This window comes from Limulus polyphemus, unplaced genomic scaffold, assembly GCF_000517525.1.
Source record: "Limulus polyphemus unplaced genomic scaffold, Limulus_polyphemus-2.1.2 Scaffold17, whole genome shotgun sequence".
NCBI classification, from domain to species: Eukaryota; Metazoa; Arthropoda; class Merostomata; order Xiphosura; family Limulidae; genus Limulus; species Limulus polyphemus.
The window spans coordinates 728,808-753,664 of NW_013665627.1; the positions used below are offsets into that span (position 1 = coordinate 728,808).

Here is a 24,857-nt window from a genome sequence, read left to right on the forward strand (position 1 = left end):
TGATGAGCCAAAGTTTGTATAAGACATACTAGTTAGACGACGGTGTCACCATTTTCTCCTCTTCTTCATCAACCGGTGGCTTAGTGTTTATAAAGCTAAAATTCATGGTGCGATTCCTGTGGTAGGTACAACATAATACATTGTGTAGCTTTGTGCTTAATAATGAAAAGCAATTCTTCCTTCATTCATTTTTGTCCTGTCTATCCATGATCCAATTTACAAGTAATTCATTACTAGCGGCGTAAGATATTCAAGACAGTACAAACACACACAATATGAATTGTCTTATCTTGTTGTACGATGCTAATCATGGGACTTTAGACAGAATATGTACCAAGAGCTGTAAAATATCATCACAAGTTTAGAAGTTGAAGAACATGTAAGGAAGTTTGCCAATCCTTAGAATGCCAGACTTCAACAAACCTTTCATCGTTCAGGCTGGTGCATCAGATGTTAGAATTGGAGCAGTACTTCTGCAAAAACATGTAGACGAACTGTTTCCTATAATGTGCATCAGTAAAGAGCTGTTGAGTAATGAGAAGAACTATTGTGTGGTTGAACAAGAGTGTCTGGCCATCATACTTACCATTCGGAAATTCCATAACTTTGTGATGTAAACTACAGAACTGAAATCAAATTGAGCAATTTATTTAAAACGAATTTGAATGTACAAATGAGCAAGTTACATGATAACCACAGTTGATGTTAAAGTCGTGGTGGAACGCCATTTATCTAAACTAAATTTTGATACTGTTTGGCGTTTTGTAAGTAGCTTGGTGCTGCCGAAAATTGATCGCCTTTTAGAAGGGTATGTAATAGTCCTTTCTAACAGAAAAATATTCGTGTTTTCATATCGTGGATTCAGAATTTCGTAGTCTGGGATATCCATTTTATTTAATGGCCTTGGAAAACGAGATAATTTAATGAATCAATTTAAGAAACCAGGGCCGTTCAGCAAAAGACCTGTAACAAGTCTCGATTTGTCGTGAGATTTTAGGAAAAGATATTGTAGAAAAATATCAGAATGGGTAAGTCAGTTGATTACTTAGTTAGTGAGTCTATCACAGTAACATCGATCGATTACTGAGTTAGCGAGTGTATTAATCAGCCAGTTTTTGAGTTAATGCCGTAGATATGTGAGGAATTTTAAGAAGTGTCCGTTTAGTTCTATTTGTAAGTTAGGCCTATCGTTATTTATTGAAACCATGTGAGTTGTATATCTTTCAATTGAAGAGATTAAACGCTTTCATTTCATTAAGCGAACTAGACTCTGCATACTTTTTACCGAATAATCAAAAACACCTCGCCCAACGATAGAAAGCGTTACAGCAGGTCAGCGGATGTCATCTTTATGAAGTTTGTATTCGTTTCTTTGTAATCACATTCACTTATCGCTCGAAAGAGTCACCTTACCTATATGTATATAAGCTTAGTCTAGAGCAGTGACTCTCACGCAGTGAGTGGGCCGTGAGATAACACGCAATTATGAGGCGCCACGGGACGGGACAGTTCTGACTACCCGTAACTAATGAGTCATCAACTGCATATACATATGTGCCTTTACTACTGTACCAAATAACTAATTGGGCCTTGAGGTACAAAATGTTGTGAAATGCTGGTCTAGAAACGTACTTCTGATGTTATAATACTTCCTGTAATGATGCACAACTAATTTTCTAATATAATTCCACCCATGAAAAAATTCCTTCCGTTTAGATTAAGTAATGATGAGAGCAGTGAATCTTTAGTACAAGCATGTTTTTTCCTCTGATATAGCATTTGATAATAAAATATACGGTTTGAGTTTTATAAGGCACATGATTTCTATAACATTTACCTAAATTGAACCTTCAAGAAAACAAAAGACTTTATGCGACTTTGTCATCAAAAAGTATAATAATACATTTGGCATTATATCATATACAATACTTAGGTAGGCTATAATTGTGTCTTAAATATTTTGCATATTCCTTATACTTTACAGGGTGTCCCATAAGTCTAGACCCATAGGGAAAATACAAAATGTATTCTTAATTTATTTATTATTCAGTTGCATGCCATTAACAGCCATACACTTATCCGTTTTTGGTATACTGTGCCATCATGGTATTATATTTCCTGAAATATGTACAACTGACATTAAAAATGTGTTTGTTTAACTTTAAAAATATAATGTTTATTTTCTATATGGGTCCAGAATTCTGGGACACCCTGTACATTAAAAGCACGAAGGCATTGTTCTACAACATATAAAAACACACAACTATTGCTAGACTAAAAATGCTTACATGTAGTTTTGGGATGAAAATGTTCCATAGTACACCAGCAAACATGCTTTCATCTCTGCTGCAAAGACTTCCTAGTAATTCGTTTACATTACATATTGATTTGTTAATTGCATCTTAATGTTATTTTATTCAGCTTATCATTTTACTGTATTGCTAACAATGTAAGTTTTAAACTACCCTGTATTATTTTTTCTTTTCATGCATAAAAAAATGTTACTGAAACGATTAAAAACGCCATATTCTAAAATAATGTGATAATTTCTTCATGGTAACGAATCTCGATATTTATCATAAAAAATGTTTAATAAGATATAACAGCTTTAATGCAACCTTTTATAGATAGATTATCATTTTGTTCATTCAAGAAAAGTGAAGTAGGTTGTAAAGGAATTAATTCTGGAAGATTATAACACGGAAATTCTTGGTACAGAGAATTACAAAAAATTTGGTCGTGTACCATACAAACCCTTATACCATAAACATCTATGCACGATATGTAAAGAGTGGAATTTGTGCTTACTACATATTTGACATTACAACCAAAAAACTGATAATAGCGATGATACACAAGTAATGAATCAATACATTCTAATCAATTTTTGTTTCACGACATTGTTTATTACTAATTGGATTAGTGTATTAAATTATCAACATTAATTACTGGGTTAATTTTCACTTCTGATCTATGTAGATAACTTGTTTTGATCATAAGTTATTGGTAACTAATAATGATTCTGTGATTTAAAGTTACTGTTATTTTATATGATAGCATTGTTTATCATTAAATCTATGAAAATTCATATAGGTAACAGTTCAGTAATAACTCAGTTACATATAAGCAGCGATACGAAACAAAGTAGAACACTTACGTATATGTTTTCAATCTTATAAAATACATAATAAATAGTAAATATTTTATCCAAATTTGTAAGATATTTACGTTATAACATATCAGCATATCTGCATGGAAAACTTGTTTTTATTTATACAATTCTGCTGTTAAATGCTAACTCAAGCTGGAGCTATATTCTTTTGTCGTTTTATATATTTACTCTTATTAGTTTTTTAAATTTATTATCAAAATATAAAAAATAATATTCGAGCATGATTAATATTACATCTAACTGTAGCCTGTCATAGTAATATTTGTTAATTTACGATGGATATGGAAAGATATATTTAATGACGCACTAAGTAAGGCATAATTGCGAGGAAAACCGAAAGGAAATTAGTTTGTTTGTTTTGAATTTCGCGCAAAGCTACACGAGGGCTATCTGCGCTAGCCGTCCCTAATTTAGAAGTGTAAGACTAGAGGGAAGGCAGCTGGTCATCACCACCCACCGCCAACACAACGAATAGTGGGATTGACTGTCACATTATAACGCCCCCACAGCTGAAAGGGCGAGCATGTTTGGTGTGACGGGGATTCAAACCCGCGACCCTCAGACTGCTAGTCGAGTGCCCTAACCGCCTGGCCATGCCGGGCGCAAGAAATTAGTATTTAAAAGAAAATATTTGTGAGATTAATATTTTGATTCTGATTGGAAATAAGAATGATTATCATTTTGAGTAGATTTATACCTACCTTGTGTTCATGCTTTTTGCCTTGGTTTGTTTGGATAAATTGGAGCTCTTCCTCCGATATTCTTGGATGTTTTTCAGGGGAATCAAATATTAACACCATCCACAGAATAAACCAAATTATTCCTGCTATACCTGCACAATGGAAAATAAATAGAATTATATTTTAATATTATAATTTTATTGTTTATTTCCTTTTACGCTTTAAAAGATTGTTACGGTCTAAATGCATCGCTTTTGGTAATTAACGTTTTTTTTTTTTGTGAATGTAGTGGTTAAGAATGTAAGCATGTTAACGTATTATAATAGTATTTTAATTTGGATATTTTTATTAATATTTAAATTTATTACACACATTCGTGTCTAAAACGTATGCTTGTTATAGCTGAAATGAATAAATTATAAATAGCGCTCTTCGATGAATTCACTCTTCGAACTTACAACGCTAGAAACCGGGTATCAATACCCGTGGAGGGCAGAGCACATATAGCCCATTGTGTAGCTTTGTACTTAACTTCAAACAAACTTTGTTATAAAAGAATAATAAAGTTTAATTTTTTATAAGAAACAACTATTGTCGCAACGATAATGTGGCACCAACTTGGAGTGTCAAGCAGGACATCCAAAGAAACTGGACACCAAGCAATTGTACACTGACTGGTAATTTTATTATAAATCTCTACAGACACAATTGTGAAAAGTCGGCTTATTTATATACGCAAGAAAAAAGAAATCATGTTATACATCAATTTTTTTGCAAAATCTCTCTGTAAATACAGAGATAAAGTAACACTGTGGTTAGTCTGCAAGATAATGGATAAGAAAAATGATATTTTTAGTTTTCATAGGGATACGATATGGGAAGACCTATAGTAATTATTTTATTTTGGCACTTGTGTATACAATTAAAATCATAAATAATATTCAACGTTAAAACTGGTACACAATTCAAAACATTTTATTTAGGCCTATCTATGGCCTTCAAAAAGTTGACGACTCTAGATGTTTCGACGTTGTAAGATAGGCCTAAATAAAATGTTTTGAATTGTGTACCAGTTTTAACTTTGAACATTATTTATGATTTTAAGACCTATAGTAGTTTCGTTGACCGTCTGTTAAAATAAACCTGTTATCAATGTCCATCAACTATGATAATCGAAAAGTAATAGGTCTATTTTTAAGAAAACTGAAGCTTCACTGACCGATGACTTAGAAATGTATCGTGCATCAAGTATTGTCATATTTTCTTTTAACTGGTCACGAATTTGACTTCAACCATGTCATGCAAAGGACCTTACAAATATTGCAGTTAAAAATCATTCTGAAAACCTTTCATCAGAGACTTGAACAGAAAATCCCAGATTTAATGGTTTTTTATAGAGTGTAAACTGTTGACAATGAATGACTGAAAGTATATGACACAGTATGATGTGTCGTGTTCTTCTTTGTTTGCACAAACGGTAAGTCCCTTAGTGTGTCAGCGATAAGGCTATGGGCTTACAACGGTAAAAGTCGAGTTTGTCATAATTCAGGTAGTCTGTTGTGTAGTTATGCGCTAAAACAAACAAACGGTAAAGTAAAACTTTGGAGAAAACTTCATTAAATACATGAACAAGTTGCTGGATATTGATTAGAGGTCTAGGAAACCTCATCGTGACAAAACTTTTATTTTTTTTATGTTTTACGAGGGCAAATGAAATCCGGGACATATCTGAACGTTGATGCCGATCTTTTCCACTCCAAAACGCTGTATATTTTAATTCGTACTGGTTGACAAGAAATCTTTCAAGACGATAATGCATAACAACTGTACTGACCGAAAGTGGTTCAAACAGCATGACAAAGATTCCAGTCATCTGCCTTAACTGTAATATTACAGATCCCAATCTGTTCAGGCACCTCAGGAATGAACTTCATCTTAATACTTTACCGACACCTGCGCACCACCTACAGACCATATTCCTCAACAAACGGAATATAACCAGGTAAAATACCTTGCAGTACTTTAAGGAGTTTATGCAACAATGAGTAGCGAAAGTGGTCAAATCCATCATTAGATGGGGATGCTAAGAAAGTGAATACTCAGTGTATAAGTTATGACAACGAAGGAAACTCTCTTCGTTCACTTGCAGAATGACGGAAAGCTTACTCGTTAGTAATTTTCGTTTCTGTTCATATTATTTGTGCGATATACAAAATAACAATATAAGCAACATCATAGCAGTAAATGGATGTGAAAAAAGATATTCATTCAATTAGCACACTTAGTTTTATTTTATAAAACATTTAGACAGTGTAAATAGTCTCTTCTTCCTTTGCTTTCTATTTTTTTATTCTCGGTACCCAACTTGAAACATGAATTTACATAAACAATAAAATGTTAAGAATTTTATGTAAAAATGATTAACAGAATGAAATATCTTATCTAAAATAACTGTAATAGTATTTAAAAATAACATTTGTCTCGTTTGTAAAAGAAGATACGAGATGTACTTAAATATAACATGCAGGATGTACTGCATTGGTTGGTCTCAGAAATGTTTGCAATGATGAGGAACGATTTAACATATATCAAAATCAATAAGCCGCCGTTGGACTCAACATAATGAATTGTAGTAGTCTAGAAATATAATGAAAACCCAAACAAAAACAACAAATAGTCGTGTTACCTAAAAAATAAAAAGCAGACGGCCATCCACCCAATATGTCTGAATCACAAAGAATTCCCGTGAGAAGCTCTGATACCATTGTTCCAATCTCCGCACCCATGTATATTATGGAAGATAGTAAGCTTCTTTGTGAGAGGGGTAGCCAACGTCCTAACATGGAGTGCATTGCTGGGTAACTGGGTCCCTTTATTTAAAAAAAAGAAGAAAAACAAAACTGCCAAGGAACAAAAAAAAAGCAGTTGTTTTCATTTTTCTCGCACATGTACTTTTGTGATCTAGCTCACAGTGAGTTAAAACAAACATACCGTGACCTATTTGAGAAATATAATTTTTCACCAGCTCAATTAATTGTTGATGAAAAATATTAACCAATGAAGCTTTAATTAATTGTTGATGCAAAAATATTAACCAATGAAGCTTTAATTAATTGTTGATGCAAAAATATTAACCAATGAAGCATTAATTAATTGTTGATGAAAAATATTAACTAATGAAGCTTTAATTAATTGTTGATGAAAAATATTAACTAATGAAGCTTTAATTAATTGTTGATGAAAAATATTAACCAATGAAGCTTTCATTCATTGTTGATGAAAAATATTAACCAATGAAGCTTTAATTCATTTTTGATGAAAAATATTAACCAATGAAGCTTTAATTAATTGTTAACCAACGAAGCTTTATTTTCCTTTATGTATTACTTTTTTCAAGCTAAGAAGTCTGAATGTGTTTAGCTTCTCATTAATTAGCATTAAGAATTATGCATTCTTGACAACGAATTTTGTAAAATGAAAAACAAGTCATATTCGACTTCATTAGCTTACCATATTATGCTTTCAAACATTAAGTTTTTATTCGGCTCATTTATATACCGTTCTACCATGACGCTATATTACGTCAATGTTTTGTAAATGAAGAAAATTTATTAAAAAGATAATCTTGTTCCTGCTACTCAAGCCTTCTTCTGTAATAGTTAATTCATGGTGAAGATGTTTTAATAAAGAAAGAAATTTGTCCCAAGAATGATAAAACACCATAGAAATAATGCAGGTTTTTGAATAAAATGACTAAATGCTGTATGATTCAAGAAACACTCTCTGAAGGCTGTGAGTAATACTTCTTAATTTACAAGAAGTATTTGTGAAATAAGTAACTACATCGCTGAATCTATAAATTAATTTGTGAAATACGAAAAAAAAAGTATCTAATCTATTTGGCAGCTTTAGTTAATTACAAACATTATACATATATGTGTGCGTGCATGCTTGCTTGCGTTTGGTATACATCAAAGATGGATAGAAAATTAATGAGTGAGCATATTTAGTATCAAATATAAACTTTGAGAAAAATAGAGTAATATTTCCAAATGAGTGGTCTCGGGGTAATTTTTTTATAAAACAGATAGCATATCTTTACTAAGAATATATTGTATTACAGTAAACCTATACAGAAAATTTTCTGTTTGCCAACATATTTTTTTTTTCCTCTTAAGCGTTATTACAGGCTGTTGTTTGCTTTTCTTCAATAAGAAAACAAAATCTTTTTTGCACAACTATCCATTTTTAATGACCGACTCTGATCTCTTTGATCTAATCGTAAGTGATTAACTTGATTTCATTAAACATATAGCTTTGTAAGAGATATTCCTTAAAAATATTTCAGTTCAATGACCATATGCATATATTTAATGGAAATACTTTAATTTGAAGTCTTACTCCGACCAATCCTTGTAAAATTCGAGCAGCAATCAAAGCCATAACATTAAGCCTTGCAAGAACAGGAATCAGAAGACTTAAAACTGAAGTGATTAATAAACATCCTCCAAATAACCATTTAGAACCATAGATTTCTGACATCCGGCCTCCAGGGATCTGAGTCACCACATAGCCGTAGTAGAATGATCCTAGAATAATTCCTTGGATTTTTTCATCCCACTGAAACACGCCTTCCTATAAAAAAAGAAAGAAAAAAAGCTTACTTATTTAGAAACGGTATGGCACGTGAAAACATGAAACAGGGATAATAAAACTGTAAACAACGATAATAAATGTATATTTCTCTCAAGATGCTGTGTCACTACGGCCAAGTGGTTAGCATATTGAGACTGTGAATCAGAGGGTTCATTATTTCGGTCCCGTTTCCACAAAAACGTGCTACTATCTTCAGAGTCATGGTTGAAAACAATTAATTGGTCAAACAAGAGTAATTTAAGAGTTAGCAGTGGATGCTATTGAATAATTGCCTTCTCTCTAGTCTATCAGTTCAAGATTAGGGATGGCTATGTACAAATAGCCTTTCTATAGCTTTGTGCAAAAAGCCTAAACAAACAAACCCAAAACGCTTAGCGTGAATTTTATATATTTACATTTCAATTAGATAAGTTATTAATACATAAAGCTTTAGAATATTTACTTATTTTGCATTATACTTATCTATACATTAAAATTTAGTTTAGTATATTTCGAGATTGAAAAACAACAACAATGATTAATTACAGCAACACCAATGTTAAAGAATTAACGTTATATAGGAACACCGTTTAAAGTCTTCTAGATCTGTAACTGATAATATATTTCTTGTTTATCTATTTGTCAAGATAACACGCCTTGAATTGAAATATAGTAATGGTGTAATCTTAAATTAAAATATTAGTTAATATCTTACTCTTTCAAGTAAACATGATTGCTTACTTCAGCTGTCAGAAAATGATCTCAGAAACAAATATGACGAATTTAATTAAACAATTCAAGTAGCATCTATGGATTTCTTTGCAAGTGAATTGTAGAAATTGGCGCTTAAAACTGTTTTCTGAAGAAGTGGTTTGCTGTGGATATGGCAGCTTAGCGACGGAACATTTTGCAATGGAAATTACCCTGCACATTCATTGTCAAGATACATGGTAATCAGAAAGACTATGACCGGACGTGGCAACATGGACTGTAACGACATGGTGAGGCTCAAAATTACATTTATAAGGCTGGTAATCACTTATGCTTAAGAAAGACTATGTTGTCTACATAAATGATTTTCAAATAGCATACGTTGACATTAAACAGAGAAATGACTTAACAATGGGTTTGTTGAAATACGTTCATAAACACAAAATAATAAGAAGGATGAGAAACTCTGAAGGAAGTAGTACACCGTTCATACTTTAAGGAAATATATGGTGTCGTGAAAAGATGAAATTGCCTAGACATTACGAGTAGAAATAGAGAATGACATATACATTTCAGTTCGTACAAGGTTACCTCCTGCATCTTGAGGTTTTCGTTCATTTGGTTAAGTATGGCTGCCAGAAAATCAACTGTGTGCGAAACTGTTCATATCACATCAACCATATGAACTGTACAGAGTTATGTGATCGTGTTGATGCTGAACATATGTGTACAAAGAATTCTTCAGTCCATGAGTAATAGTTTGGGTAGTGAAGTGTTTGGTGACGATGATGCTAATTGTTTATTATGGATTTCGGGCTATCACCACCACCGTCACATTATAACGCCCCCACGGCTGAAAAGGCGAGTGGGACAGGGATTTGAACCCGCAGATTACGAGTCGAGCGCCCTAACCACCTGGCCATGCCGGGCCGATGATGCTAATCTTTCCATTTGGAGATACCCTTTAAGGAGAAATCTAACAAGACATGTGCCACTACAGTTACCTAAATTTTGATTAAAATGTTAAGATGTAGTTACTGTAGGCATTAATTCCTATACTTAGCTGTTTTAAATGTAGAAAGAATTTAATTCGGTGTTGTTCAAGTACTTTCACAGTTGTACTATGTTATTTGAATAAATGAATTTCATAAATGTCCTTGTATTTCATAGACTATTAAGAATATTTCTGACCATTTTATTGACAACATTTTACATGTTAAAGAAAAAAATCATGACATTTAACTGTGCAAGACTCTGCGAAAATTGCACTAATACTTCTGAACTAAAAAAAACAAATATAGTTAAAATAATATTGGCAACATGGTTAAAGAAAAAAGTAGCTCAAAAGTACCTCAAATAAATTGATAACTCATTTTTATCATGAATTTCATATGAAACATACACGGGCTTATATAACATATGAGCCACACTCATCCCATACACGCATTGTTTACATAGTGTATAGCCGGAAATAATAAGTAAAGTTAAACCCTAAAAATTAACCGAAATGTATGAGAGATAATATTACTAAATGTAATAATTAAAGTAATGGGCAGGGACTAATGTAACTAACCTACTAACGTAATGCCATGCCATATAAAGAAATAATAATAGCTAGTAAGATGTAAAACTAGCCTTACACTAACAATTTGTTTAGATGCACAAATAAAAAAAAATATACAAAATTGTTACCCTTGTTAATTTGTGGAATCATTAAGTTTTTTATTGTCAAAATCGGTATATAACCATCTATATCAAATACATTTTTTCTTTCTGTTTCTATAGCCAGATATCTTACCAGATTTATTCTACACTGCATATATAACAAACAATATCTTTTAATGATATTTTAAAGCAATACTTAAGTATAAATTATCATGGTATGAGTTGTGAACTGATATTAGCCTGTCTACAAATTGTAGCTAATATGTTATATAGAATAACCATGACATGAGTTATCAACTAACATTAGCCTGTCTACAAATTATAGCTAACATGTTATATAGAACAACCATGACATGAGTTATCAACTAATATTAGCCTGTCTACAAATTATAGCTAACATGTTATATAGAACAACCATGACATGAGTTATCAACTAATATTAGCCTATCTACAAGTTATAGCTAACATATTATATAGAACACCCATGACATGAAATATCAACTAATGTTAGCCTACAATCTATATAGAGCACCACTTACATGAGTTATCACTCTTTGTCAACTAAAAACAGAATAGATATCAAGTCAGCTCTTCGCATATCTTACAAGTGCACTACCTTTTTTTTTTTTATGCTTAGTCGTATATCTCAAAGGTGTTGAGAGTACTTTGGTAAGTGTTACCATCTCTAATCAGTCTTAATTAACAATACATTACTTTATTCAAAAGCTTAAATATAATATCACAACACACGTCTGTTTGCCTTAGGAGTTTTTATTTCAGTCTCTTTGAATATATTTTACATTTTTGATTGTGCACGACGCGAATACAATATACATATAACTAACATATATGTTATTTTTGTATATTAACATATTGTCAACAAATATTAAACAATTTCTTCATTTCTTTTTCCACTTAGCAGTAATGACGATCATCATTTCTTAGCTTAATTTGAATTTATAATCATACACTATTAATATGAGTTTCTGATTATCTAAAATCAGTAGTTACATATATAATAAAGCAGTCTTATCATCTTTAGTTTTATCATAGAACATGATAAAACAGAGCCCTATAGCTTGAAACGTAGTTATTTTAGATTTACCGTTTTGCTTAGGGAATATTTCAGATCTTTGGTAAGCACAGCTACTTTATCCCTAATTATTACTAATTACAAGCTGAAGAGATAATTCGAAAATCAAGAGATGGAATATTCCATTACGAAACATGCACACGTGGGCGTGTATAAGCTAGATTTGTTGAAGATAAACGTTTGATTGTTTATTGTTTGTTTATTTGAAATTAAGCACAAAGCTACACAATGGATATCTGTGCTCAGCTCACCACGGATATCGAAACCCGGATTCTAGCGTTGTAAGTCCGCAGACATACCGCTGTGCCAATGGGGGGCGATAAACGTTTGACAAAGTTCATTGAAGACTTGTAATTGCCGTTTCATACTACGGACTTGGAACGTCTGACAAGATTGAAACCTATAACTGTAGTGGACCAATAGGCACTGTGTTTTTATCCTAGCATCTTGAAATCTGAACAGTCTGTAGCACGAGGCTGTTCCGAAAATATGACACAAAGTGAAACTTGGGGACGATAAGAAAAACTAATTTTTTGAAGGTTATATAACATTGGTTCGACAGTTCTCCAACATATGGCAAATAGTTGGATATTGTTTGCGTTCCTCGCTTTGCATGTTGACCAGTTCCTTCTTATTCATTAGTTCTAACGCCTTCGTGATTACGGAATCAGTAAACTGAGCAGAGTATTCATTTTAAAATAAGTTATTTCTTATATCAGCTACTTTTGATTTAAAATAAATCACTTTCATAGGCTCTATTGGTTAACAAAGTTATCAAAAATTAAAATGTTGTTTAAAGAATTCAGGAAAAAACTTGAAAATTAGACTGTGAACCAGCATAAGTAGTCTTACAATAATAATTAAAGATAAAAGAACTCTTATCGGATCGCCCCCCCCCCCTTTCGTGCACAGCGGAATGTCTGCGGACTTACAACGCTAGAATCCATTGTGTAGCTTTTGTGGTTCATTTACATTTACAAACAAAACTTATCGGATCTCGTACGTAGTGAAACCAGGAAAGAAGGGATTATTTGATATGGAAGTTTTGAATTTAGTTTTCGGGAAGGAGTGAACCTGAACATGATTTTGGAAAATTATAAATGTGTTGTAACAAAGCATCTGTAAAATAATTTTTGAAATCAGCTAAAGAGTGAGTTATGTTTTTTCGTGATGTGTTACGAACATATTTGACAAGGAGGGTGACAGAGAACTGAACATAACTAGATCATAAATTTCGTTGCAGATTTCTCCATTAAACAGAAAATGGAACTATTTTCATACGAACTCTAGAATATTTTCAAACGCTTATCTTGGGAAACCATTTAATAAATATTTAGCTATGTATGTTGTTTAGTGATTTAACTTTAGATTTTTGATGATGTTTAAGAATTTGAAACTCTTGATTCTTTATAATAGCGTTCTGAGAAAGTGAAGTTAGTAATATATAATATAATATAATATAATTATATAATATATTAGGCGAAGGTGTGAAACTGAAGGTTTCAACTTTTTCATAACAACGTAATTAACAATGGCATCTTTCTTTGGAGACCTAAAGTGACTGGATAATTTATTTTCACATGTGTAAGTTGTGTCAAAACATAATTAACTTAATTTACTAGTTTCTTATGAAATGCCATAAATTGTATTGGTGTAAGCAATCGTGTTCATAATAACACCATTTTCTTTGTCTGGACGTATGACGACTATGTACTTGTTTTATTTTAAAGAATTATACATCTAAATTGGAATCACGAGTCTATAAACTAAAACTAAACACATTAGGCTTATAATTGAGAGTCTCTTTCTGTAGTTGTTCAAGTAAAAGTCATTACTTCTGTTAGTGTGTCTGTTTTTGAATGTCAGTGAGATTAAAGTTAGAGAAGTTAAAAATAACGTTATTGGGTGATTTAGAAAACAAAACTACCCCTATCATTTCAGTAATTTGTTTTTCAAATGTTCTGATATAGCAAAACTAAGGAGAACAAAATTATATTGCTGAAAGTGATTTACAACATTCTGGAAGCCAATGTAATGTATAGCTCGTTTTAGGTTAACAATAAAAACATTTAATTTATTATTCAATTGATGTAGATTATTTTTATTTCATTTCTAAATCAGTAAGTTTTCAGTTGCGCCTCTGAACATTTTTTTTTAATCTTGCTGAACCTACTTTGAAGTTTAGAAAAAGATATATATGACATTTACACTCATAATTTAAGTCTATGTTTTTTTGGCTAGTTTGTTTTTCACATTTATCAATAGGATAACACAATATGGTTGCCATATAGTATATTGAGTTGAGCAAAGAGATACCTAATTTTAAGGAGCACTCTTTTAGTTTGTTTGTTTTAAACCAAAGCTACTCTGGGTTATCAGCTGTGTCCAACGCTGATAAGTAAAAATAACTGATTGTATATACTTATAACAAAACCTTCTAATCCAGAATAAAAAAAAATGAAATATTAAGAAAAACAAAATTTTTGAACTTTCACAACGTAACAGATGCTAGAAAAAGTAAATCTAATTATATGATTTTAAATCGAAACTAAACATTATTTAATAAGTTTTTTGTTAAGATTCGTGTATTTTGGCTTAGCATTTCCACTGACAGAAGGAAAAGAAAAACAAGTGATGGTAATGACATCCCCGTGGTCCGAAAAATTTTAATGTGTGTGCCATTTGTTGGGTAAGAAGTATTGATAGTAAACTTTTAAGTATATTGGTTTAGTATTGATAAGGGCCGAATACACCGTTAACAGGGAGGATACCCGACTGATTACCTAAGGCAGAGTGGTTATATAGTATTTCTGTGTTTTGTCTGTTACTCATAATGGTGCCTAGTTACTATTAATTGTACTTTTTGTTGAATATGTCTAGTACCTCTTTCTGTAGAATTTATTACATAACTGGATAACAATGTACAATGGAAAATTTTAACATGCATACCACTCTTATGGGGTTTGAACGGTAAAGGTGCTACTAATGTATGCTGGTTTAGTTTTGTTCTAACATATTGATAAATGGTAATTTCCCACGAGACTACATACTTATCTGCCCATGTTCGTACACTTATTTTCCTATCTCTTAGAGATTGCCATGGTTAATCCAACTTTTCTATCAGATTAGCTCAAGAGTGTATATAGCTTTAGGAAAATCTTAAGATTAACCTTATGATGCAAATAATGGTCGGAATGTAGGAATTATTACTGCCATACACCAATTTTTTAATAGAAACACACCTGTGAACGTCAACGTGTTACTACTACACTGTAGATCTCAATAACTCGCTTGAGACTTGTTTCCTTTAGCAATGAAAATGATGTTAGTAGAAACAAAGCGACTGTCTTACTGCTCACAAACTGGCGTAACCACGAAATCTCAAATACATTTAATTCGACAAAAAGAACATTTCTGTTATAGAATCTGTTACATTTTATCCAAGGATTTTTATCTGTGCGACATTACAGAGATAGTGAGATGTTTTCATGATAGATAACTGACAATCAGTCGTACTAATTTGGAGAATTAGGGATATTTCTTTTCCATTCTCAGAGAGTTTGCCATGTTATATTGGCATCCTCTTTTTTTCAACGGACTAGTTATTAGAACCTAGTTGTGTTTATCGAGCGCCCACTTCTCTTTGTTTAAATCTCATCAAGCTTTTAGCGAGATTTATATGACTCTAGAATAGTAATAGTTTGAAGAACGTGGGAATTCATATTATGATCTTTCAATATTTTCTCAAAACATTTTCAAACATTTTAATAATATATAGGTAATATTACCTATCTAGAGAATCTTAAAACTAAATTATATTTTTAAGTCATTGAAGATAGCACGTGTATTACAAAAATTGTATTTGTATCTAAATATTAGTAAGAAATGTACAAATTGACAAACCTTTGCAGAACTTGTAGAGTTCTCATTATTAGGTAATGGACATTCGTCAATCATGGTAACATTTTTTTCCACTTTTGAGCTGTTTACCATGGCTACTATAGCTACATTCAAGGTTACACGAAGGGCGTAAAGGTTAAAAAAGCCCCAAAACCCCATTAGAGTAAGAACATATCGTGTTGGGAAAAAATGTTGAAATTCTGCAAGAAAGTGAGAGGTATAAGCCATGTATTTTATAAAACTGAAAATATTAAAGATCGAGAAATATTAATACAATTTTAATTTTCTTTACAGTACATATTTACTAAACTAATGTTCTTAACTCTACATGTTTTAAATGCCTGCTGGTAAAATAATTATCTACATAACGGCCCCAATACTTAAATGTAAATATATTACAACAGTAAATTTTATTTTAATAATTTATTTAAATCTAAATGTTAGAAATTATTGATTTAATAAACATACACACGTGTTAAGTTACATCTGCATTTTTAATTTGAGAAAAAGTACGTGAAAATATCAAAGTTTTAAATAAATGCCGTCTCTCGAATATGTTGTATATTTATTTACCTAATTATACCATTTTTTATATCGAAGAGGCATTTTATTTTGTTGGTAGTTTGTTAGGCATAATATATAGATGTGGATAAGTGTTTCAGTGTTAAAAATGACTTTACATATAAAACTTACACGCATATATATATATATATATATGTATAATAATCATAAACTAGAATATTATTGAACGAACATTTCATACCAGTATATGTAAACTATAAAAAAGTCAGTATATAGTTCTTTTCAAACAGTAATATATCTAAATTGACTAAACTGAAATCCTGGTACGTGAACCTAACATACTTACCAACACGTTTGAAGACTGATTTCTGTAAGAGTAATTTTTGTTGATCGATGGCGACAATTCCGTCATCATCATCATCATCATCATATCCTTCCAGCCTCTTATTAGAAAGCGACATTATTAATATGTCAAGTGTCAGGCTTGTAGTTCTTCAAAGGTTTTAGTGTAATCTTATCTTACGCTTGGAATACGCCCCTTGGTATATGCCGTATCATATTGATAGGACACATCGCTTAACTTATGTATTGTAGTTTATTACAATAGATTTCCTACCAAACCCATAAATCCCATATAAATACTTTAATGTTTAAAATTATGTTATTTATCAAAAGATGCAACAGTAACTGCATGTGAGCTAGAAATCAAAATATGTGCTGAGAATCTATTTTTTTTTATTATGAAAAATCCCTATTTTGGTGAGTAAAAGTTTGTTTCTATGAATATTACTAGAGATGTTTTATATTGCAGGTAGTTTGCAGGTTGTCTTTCTTTCAGGTCCCTAAACAAAGTCGTTTGTTGTTAACGTTCACCATGTTCTATAGCTTTTTATCTCTTTTTGTTTGTGAATAAACAAAAAATCTGTATTACAAATGTTTTTCAACAATGGTCAAAGATAATTAGATTGTTACATTTGAGATAGGAATAATTAGTGATCCAATATTTATGCTGATAATCAACACATCTTAAAATTTGATTGGGTCATTTCCAATTCGTGATAGCTTTGAGAGGTTTATTTTCTTAAGCAAAAACTAAATAGTGATTTTTATTGGCTGGCTATTTTGAAAGTTGTTTAATTATGATTAACGTAATTTGAATATTTTGTTTTGTTTGTTGTTTTGAACATTGTGATATTATTTTTAAGTGTTAGAAAATAACTGAGACAGGATAAAGTTTATTCATTTGCTTTTATTTATTACTTTTTTCTATTTTCTGTCGTGAGTTAGCACAACTTAAAAACACCATTGAAGCCTAGTCCTTGAAGTCATTTGAGGCTCGAAGTTTCTGTAGAACATCGGTAGATGTTAGTTTTCGACTTGATTTTCTTTAAAATCATTCAATGTTTCATACCTATTGATAAAATGGTAGGTTAACACTATTTAGTGTTAATATTTTTAGTAATGTCTAATCCACTCATATTGAAACTAAATTCCACGATTTAGTGTGTGAAAGAGCATTTAGTTGTTAGTTTTCTGATCATTATGCTTACTTCTATTAGGGTAAATTTTGTGATATTTTATATCAAAATGATACTCTACAAAAAATAAAAACAAAAAACTGTAAAACATTTATTAATGCAATCTGCAAAACCCTACATTAGTGGCGCAATGTACGATTATTGTGATCTGACAGCGTCATTCTATCATTTGGAACTATTAATATCTAATTTTCTAAAACTTTTCGCATAAGAAAAAGAAGTAAGGTTCGGAGATCTTTTATTGGTTCGCTTATGATTATAGATCATTGAAAGAGACAGATAAGGGATTCCTATGGACGTTAAGTGAATGAAATATTTATACTCTATGAAAACAGAAAGAGTGACCAGGTGTGTTCAGAACAGTCAGTTGAGTTACCTAATAACTGTCTGATCTAGTTAAAAGTAGAAGATCAACTGTCTAGTGAAGTCAAAGTACTTGTCAATATCAAATTGCTAATTTACGAACTTTATTGTATAAAAATCATGCTAGAATATTTTGGGAACACAAATGATATATTTAAAAACGGGTGATTTTATGGACAAGTTTGTGTAAACCTTTAAATGTTCTTAAGGATCGTTTAGCGCAAGTTTACACAATGAGAACTTTTTGGGGGAGAGGGAGAAGACATCATGCCGCAAAATGTTTATAACCTCATGTTATCTTTCACTTATGTTTGCCCTCTCATGAAAAGTGAAAATCGGGCTTGTTAAGTTTCATTGCTATTAACATTTATTATCTATTATCTGATACTAGTAACTACGTAATGTTTGAAGTTATTTCTCTTTTGGTACAATGAAAACCTTGACTACAGTTATCGTGTAAGTCTAAAGGTTCTTGATATACATAGGTATAACTTTTGTCGACTATGTTGTTTTCAATTACATGATCCTCACTTGTATTAACAACCAACCCAAACATTCATGTCATAGCTAGCTACATTTAAGAAGTGAACATAAAGCTTTATAGAGCAAGCAATAACCAGTAATAGCTAGCTAGTTAATATTTATTTTAACAACTAACAGATTCCATTAGTTAGCACAGATTACTTACTTTTTTTCAGAACATTTTGTTTCAAAGCCAGAAATATCTAAGAAGTTTGTTTACAGACGAATGCAGATTCTGATGAGAGAATGGAAACTTACGTGAGTACCTCAGAAAAGTTCATTTTCTCTGGTTGTAAAGAAACAAGCATAATATAACACTGATACAATTTATGCATATTATTATTATTCATTATGACATAGCATAAACTTCCATCAAATGAAAAACTAGTAAAAGCCTCAAACAAAAAACATTACTCAGCTTTCATCAGAACATCACGTAATCATGATATTTCTTCTTCTTCTTCTTCTCATTAATAATTTATATTAAGTTTCTAGAAAATAAAATATTACTTTTTCTGTTGAAAACAAATACAAATACAAGTCTTTGACAAAAGAGAGAGAAATGAACAATGTAATCAGATAGTCCAGCGTTATTCTTTTTCATGTGAAATGCATGTTTATTGTGTCCTTATTGGTTCAGTACGAGACAATATTGTATACTTAAAAAGATACATCTTATTAAAAGGTGATATAAATATATATATACTTATTTAAAAATGATATATTACTTATTAAACAACGATATATATGTATATTTATTTGTCAAGCGAAATTGTTTTTGAAATCTTTTAAGTAATTTTAGTATACTTCATTCAAATTAAGTAAGTATTTGTAATTAAAACTACAGTAACTCACTTTATACCGTTATCGAGGAGTAAAAAACTTTCTTTAAATTGCACTTATGTCATTTGATGATGTTTATTGATGTGCATTATCTGTAACTTTGAAAATTACGGTACTGACACGTACAAATATTGCTAAGATACATTACTTTAGACAAATGGTGATCGAAACTGTGGAAATAACGAAGCAAGCAAATACAAAAAAAAAGATTATGTTCAGGGAAAGATGGAATGTTTGTGTACAGACAATGATAAAAGCACTATAACAGAAACGATTGGAAATACAATGAGTGATAAAAAATGATTGATACGTTTAAATGAAACAGAGGCCAATTAAAGTAATGGTAATCAACCAAACATTTTGAATCGGGTGTTAAAGAACATCGTAGCTCTTGACGATGTTTGTGACACTGATAATATGAAACCAGAAGGCATTGGAAATCAAACATCTTGAATCGGGTGTTAAAGAACATCGTAGCTCTTAACGATGTTTGTGACACTGATAATATAAAACCAGAAGGCATTGGAAATCAAACAAACATCTTGAATCTGATGTTAAAGCACATCATAGCTCTTGACGATGTTTATGACACTGATAATATAAAGCCAGAAGCCATTGGAAATCAAACAAACATCTTGAATCACGTGTTAAAGCACATCTTAGCTCTTGACAATATTTGTGACACTGATAATGTGAAACCAGAAGTCATCGGAAATCAAACAAACATTTTGAATCTGGTGTTAAAGCACATCGTAACTCTTGACGATGTTTGTGAAATGAAACCAGAAGCCATTAAATATGATAATCACGAACTTAAGGATATCAGTTCCTTTGAAAAGGCAACGATGATGAATTTTCTCAAAATGAAAAATAATGTCGATAAGATCGTTGAGTAGAATAAAATATTTTCATAAAATGTATTTATAGCGTTTAAGTTGTGTTCACAAAATTAGAAAAAAAAACAGTAATTACACATTCAACAATTTCAGTGTTATAACTGTCTAAAAGTAAAATGTTTAAATTAATTTTTTTACAAGTTATACTTGTAGAAATTCTTAATTTTCTGTTGGCCAAATATAATGGCAAATAAGTTTGAATAATAATTTACTGCTTTGTAAAGTACCCTAAAAATAAGAAGTATATTTAAAAAAGTAGATACACAAAAACCTTTAATGCATTATATACATCTAAGTTAGTTACGAACACCAATTTCACGAGTAACGTTCCAATACTTATGTGGTATTGATTACATGCTGAAAAGTATAACTTGTCTAATTTTATAAAATTATATCAAAATGTAAATATAAATCTGTTATAGATATGTTTATATTATGGTACAATAACTAGTAATTTAATGACTTTAATGTAGGATTTTATTGAGATGCACGATGAAAAGCGCTTAATTCCAAATATGTTGCATATACATAATACAGATTTTGTTTTGATAAATTAATCATACATATCGTTTTAGTTAACATTTTGATAACACAAAATTCTATAAGTTTATTGCAGTTTTTCACAGTTCCATTTAAAGTCATTTCTCAAGTGATAACGTTAAATCACGTACTCTAGTGCTGGTATGTCTTTTTCACTGTCTTAAAAACGATTGCAAATCCACAACTTAGTTAACAATTTAAAATAATTTAATATACAACTATTATACATGTAAAGCGTGCCACATTATATTTGTTTCGTTCCGGCTTTCGTTTTTGTATATTACATTATAAAAATCTGAATCCACCTTACGGTAAAAGGAAGATAACCTTGTAATCAACAATGTCGAGTAATTTTTTGTAAAACAGTTGATATTTCCAAATAATGATATTCTACCATTAAATGAGGAGAAAATGAAATTTGCAATAAACTTCCATATAGCGTCAAACTCTAATCAGTTTATATAATTAATTATTTACATACAGCCCTTATTTACTCTAACGAAATCAGGTTAATCACTGAAAAGTTATAATTTTTAAATAGTTTTGTCTCATTTTTTTATGGTTATGTAAGATAGTAACATTACACTTTATTCCTTGACAATTAATTGTTATTGTGTATGTTTACATGTTCTCGCATGAATACGAAATAACCCAGTTTATGTCTGAGAAATTTATTTTCGGTTGTTTGGTTCTTAACTTTCTTTCTTTATTCTGTTTTGCTATTTATTTATTTTTTTCATTGCTATATGTGTTTAAAGAATATCAATATTATTTCTCTATCTTTCGTTATCTAGAGTACGTTCCAACTCCCAGCTTTCTGTTACGTATTACTTTCTAATCACATAATGTTTCATTGTTTCCATCTAAACTTTCCTTAACTATTTCATACGTCATTAATAGATTTGTTTGTATCTCACCGTAAAAAAATCACAGTCAGTCTTGTCATGTCAACGCTGAAATGTCCTTATGAATGGCATAAGCAAATGGATAGGCAAATATGAAGCTGGGTGTATAAGATATTGTATCATGCCTTCGATGAGCGAGTCGTAGCTCTTCATAATTCTATAAAGACTTAGGAAAACCAATAATTATTGCAGCCACCCTGTTAAAGACAATAGACTACTTAACAGACTCATCCAGTCCAGCTTACCTATAAAATTAATACCATACCTATAATATAGGTAGATGTAAAATATACCTTAATAGTAAAAATTACATTATAGAAGCATATAAATCCATTTTTGTCATCTTCAACTAAAACTCAAGATAACTAACAAAAGGTGCAATGTGGTGATTACAAAACACAAATAGAGTGTTGAGTGTTTTACCGACATTTGACATTCTACGAGGCAGAGACATTTTGTGCATTGCATTATTAATACTTTCACTTGGCTTTAAAAGTAAATTATATTAAGCTCAAAGATATAGTTATTTTCATTAACTTAGTTTTATCTAGCTTCTCTGAAATGGATAAATTTCAGTACTTCTCAAAGTGAAGTATAATCAAATCTAAATAAATTGTCTTTCTAGTACTTTCAATTAAAGCTTTATTTGTGTCTGAAAAAACCAATAGAGCACTGTTATAAGACACTGATCAATTAGACCACACCATTGGCTACTTTAACGATAAAAATTTTTTTTGCTGCAAAGAGTTTTGTTTCATGTCACGGCTTCTTAACCAAAGTGCAATCAGTATGGTAAATGTATTGAAATCATGAGATTAATGAGAACGTTTAACAGGTTGGTTGTATAAATTTGAGGTAGAGCTAATTCATTAAAGCGTAAAATCCCTTACTGCTTCAAATGAAAAAGCTAATTCCAAATGTAAAACATAGTTTTTAATTAAGTGATCTTTGAAATGCATGCTATCCGTATAACATATATTGCTGAAAAAACTTCTAAAGGAAAAATGATTTTACATGAACAACATATTTTTGGAACAATTAGACCCTAAGACTTTTAACCACCTACTACCCGTATTTATTATATTTATTGTTGTCGTTTGTTTGAATCAGTATTGTAGATAAAGCAAAATATCAAGTGCTATAAGAGTGATGTGTTTGTGAGTCAGATAAAGTTTCTTAAGGTTTGTAACAGAACGAAAAAAGTAATTGTATTACACCGTTAAACAATTTCTTTCATCTCTAGATATTTTGACCAATCATTTTTCCTCAGATCGTTAATTAAGCCGGTGAAAGCATTATAATATATAATTATTATTAGGAATGATTTACATAAGTAAAGTAGATCAAGATGTTGTTATTTTGAAGTTATGCACGAAGCTACAAAATGGGCTATCTGTGCTCTGCCCACCACGGGTATCAAAACCCAGTTTCTAGCGTTGTAAGTCCACAGACATACCGCTTTGCCACTGGGGGGCAAGTAGATCAATACTATTAATATGGCGAAAGTATTTTTAGATTGTTATTAAATAATATAGCATATTTTTAAATGAGTTAGTTAATCTACGTCAGTGACTTTTGTAAGCTTTAATACAAAGCCTTTTTATTGCTTTATTAGAACAATCAAGAAGTCATTCTAATAAAGCGTTTTCAAAAGTCATTAACACCATTGGCCTAATTCCTGAAAACGTATTTTCTCTTGACAGCGTATTATCTAGTAGGCTGTTTCGCAAAATTATATTGATATATATATATATTAAAATATAGAGATCCAACAAATCAGGTTATAAGCATTTATTTTGTTTTTCATTACAAATTATGATTAAATTATTTGTAGAAACTTGATGAATGTTTCATTTTGTGTATTTAATCCATCTTTAACGGCAGTATATTACTAAAAACAATTCTTAATGATAAACAAATAATACTTAAGATTTTCTAATCTATTTTAACGTCATCTCAAAAATTAAAAAGGGCACTCAAGTAAAAACAAATAATTTTTTAGATTACTATTATGCGTATAATTAAGGTGTATTTGAACTATTAAGCTTTATGTTTTGAAAGATAACAAAAAATATATCATTTCTGAAGGTATAAGAGCTTGCGTAACAATTTTGTTAGGAATGAAAGAATTATAAAATCGTTGGTATAACAATAAACAACAATGTATAAAAATATGCATAAATATACAATCAAGAGGAAATATCTTTCAAGCCTTCGTTCATTGGTTCGGAACTTAAACACTTATAAAAAGCATTGTCAAATTAAAAAAAAGAAAACAAACAGCTACTCCAACCATAAGACCGCTGCATGACAAGTTACTTATAGTTGGACTGCTTTAAATAAGACGATTTTTTTTCAGATCTACAAGGTATGCAGAGGACGTAAAGTTCAAACAATATTCAAGTAAAAACAAGTAGTATTCAAGTAGTTTTTGACCAAGGTGAAAAGCGCTTCAAGACCAAATACACAGCAAAAGAATGTTTTATATGTGTCAGTTGCAAATTTGGTAAAGGATACGATTGAAAAAATAAAAAAAGATATTTGATCAATAACATACGTGAACACAAATTACAATCTTCTCAAACAACTCAGTCACTACCTGTCGTTATTAAACACAGAATGCTATATGTTCATAATTAATTATTTAGTAAAGTAAAAAATGCTTGACGAACAGTGGTATATGGCAAATCGAAATGAGTTTTGTTAAGGCCAGAGCAGTTTTGTGTGGCCCGGCATGGCCAGGTCAATCTGGGTTCGAATCCCCGTCACACCAAACATGCTGCCCCTTTCAGCCGTGGGGGCGTTATAATGTGACGGTCAATCTCACTATTCGTTGGTAAAAGAGTAGCCCAAGAGTTGACGGTGGGTGGTG

General features: G+C 30.9%; 2 protein-coding genes across 3 annotated transcripts in view; one reads left to right on the forward strand and one right to left on the reverse strand.

Annotated features, from left to right (window-relative positions):
* LOC106457536 (putative inorganic phosphate cotransporter) overlaps positions 1 to 16,839 on the reverse strand; it is a 37,004-nt gene extending 20,165 nt beyond the window's left edge. The window contains exons 1-5 of the mRNA XM_022383671.1: positions 16,725 to 16,839; positions 15,860 to 16,056; positions 8,254 to 8,487; positions 6,539 to 6,722; positions 3,874 to 4,004 (exon numbers count right to left, since the gene is read on the reverse strand). Coding sequence (XP_022239379.1) covers positions 3,874 to 4,004; positions 6,539 to 6,722; positions 8,254 to 8,487; positions 15,860 to 16,056; positions 16,725 to 16,839 — 861 coding nt within the window. The remainder of the gene's footprint in view (positions 1 to 3,873; positions 4,005 to 6,538; positions 6,723 to 8,253; positions 8,488 to 15,859; positions 16,057 to 16,724) is intronic.
* Positions 16,840 to 18,935: 2,096 nt separating this feature from the next.
* LOC106457547 (putative inorganic phosphate cotransporter) overlaps positions 18,936 to 24,857 on the forward strand; it is a 53,772-nt gene continuing 47,850 nt past the window's right edge. For both annotated transcript variants that reach the window (XM_022383690.1, XM_022383683.1), the window contains exon 1: positions 18,936 to 19,059. In XM_022383690.1, the coding sequence (XP_022239398.1) occupies positions 19,048 to 19,059 (12 nt within the window). In that variant the 5' untranslated portion in view covers positions 18,936 to 19,047. The remainder of the gene's footprint in view (positions 19,060 to 24,857) is intronic.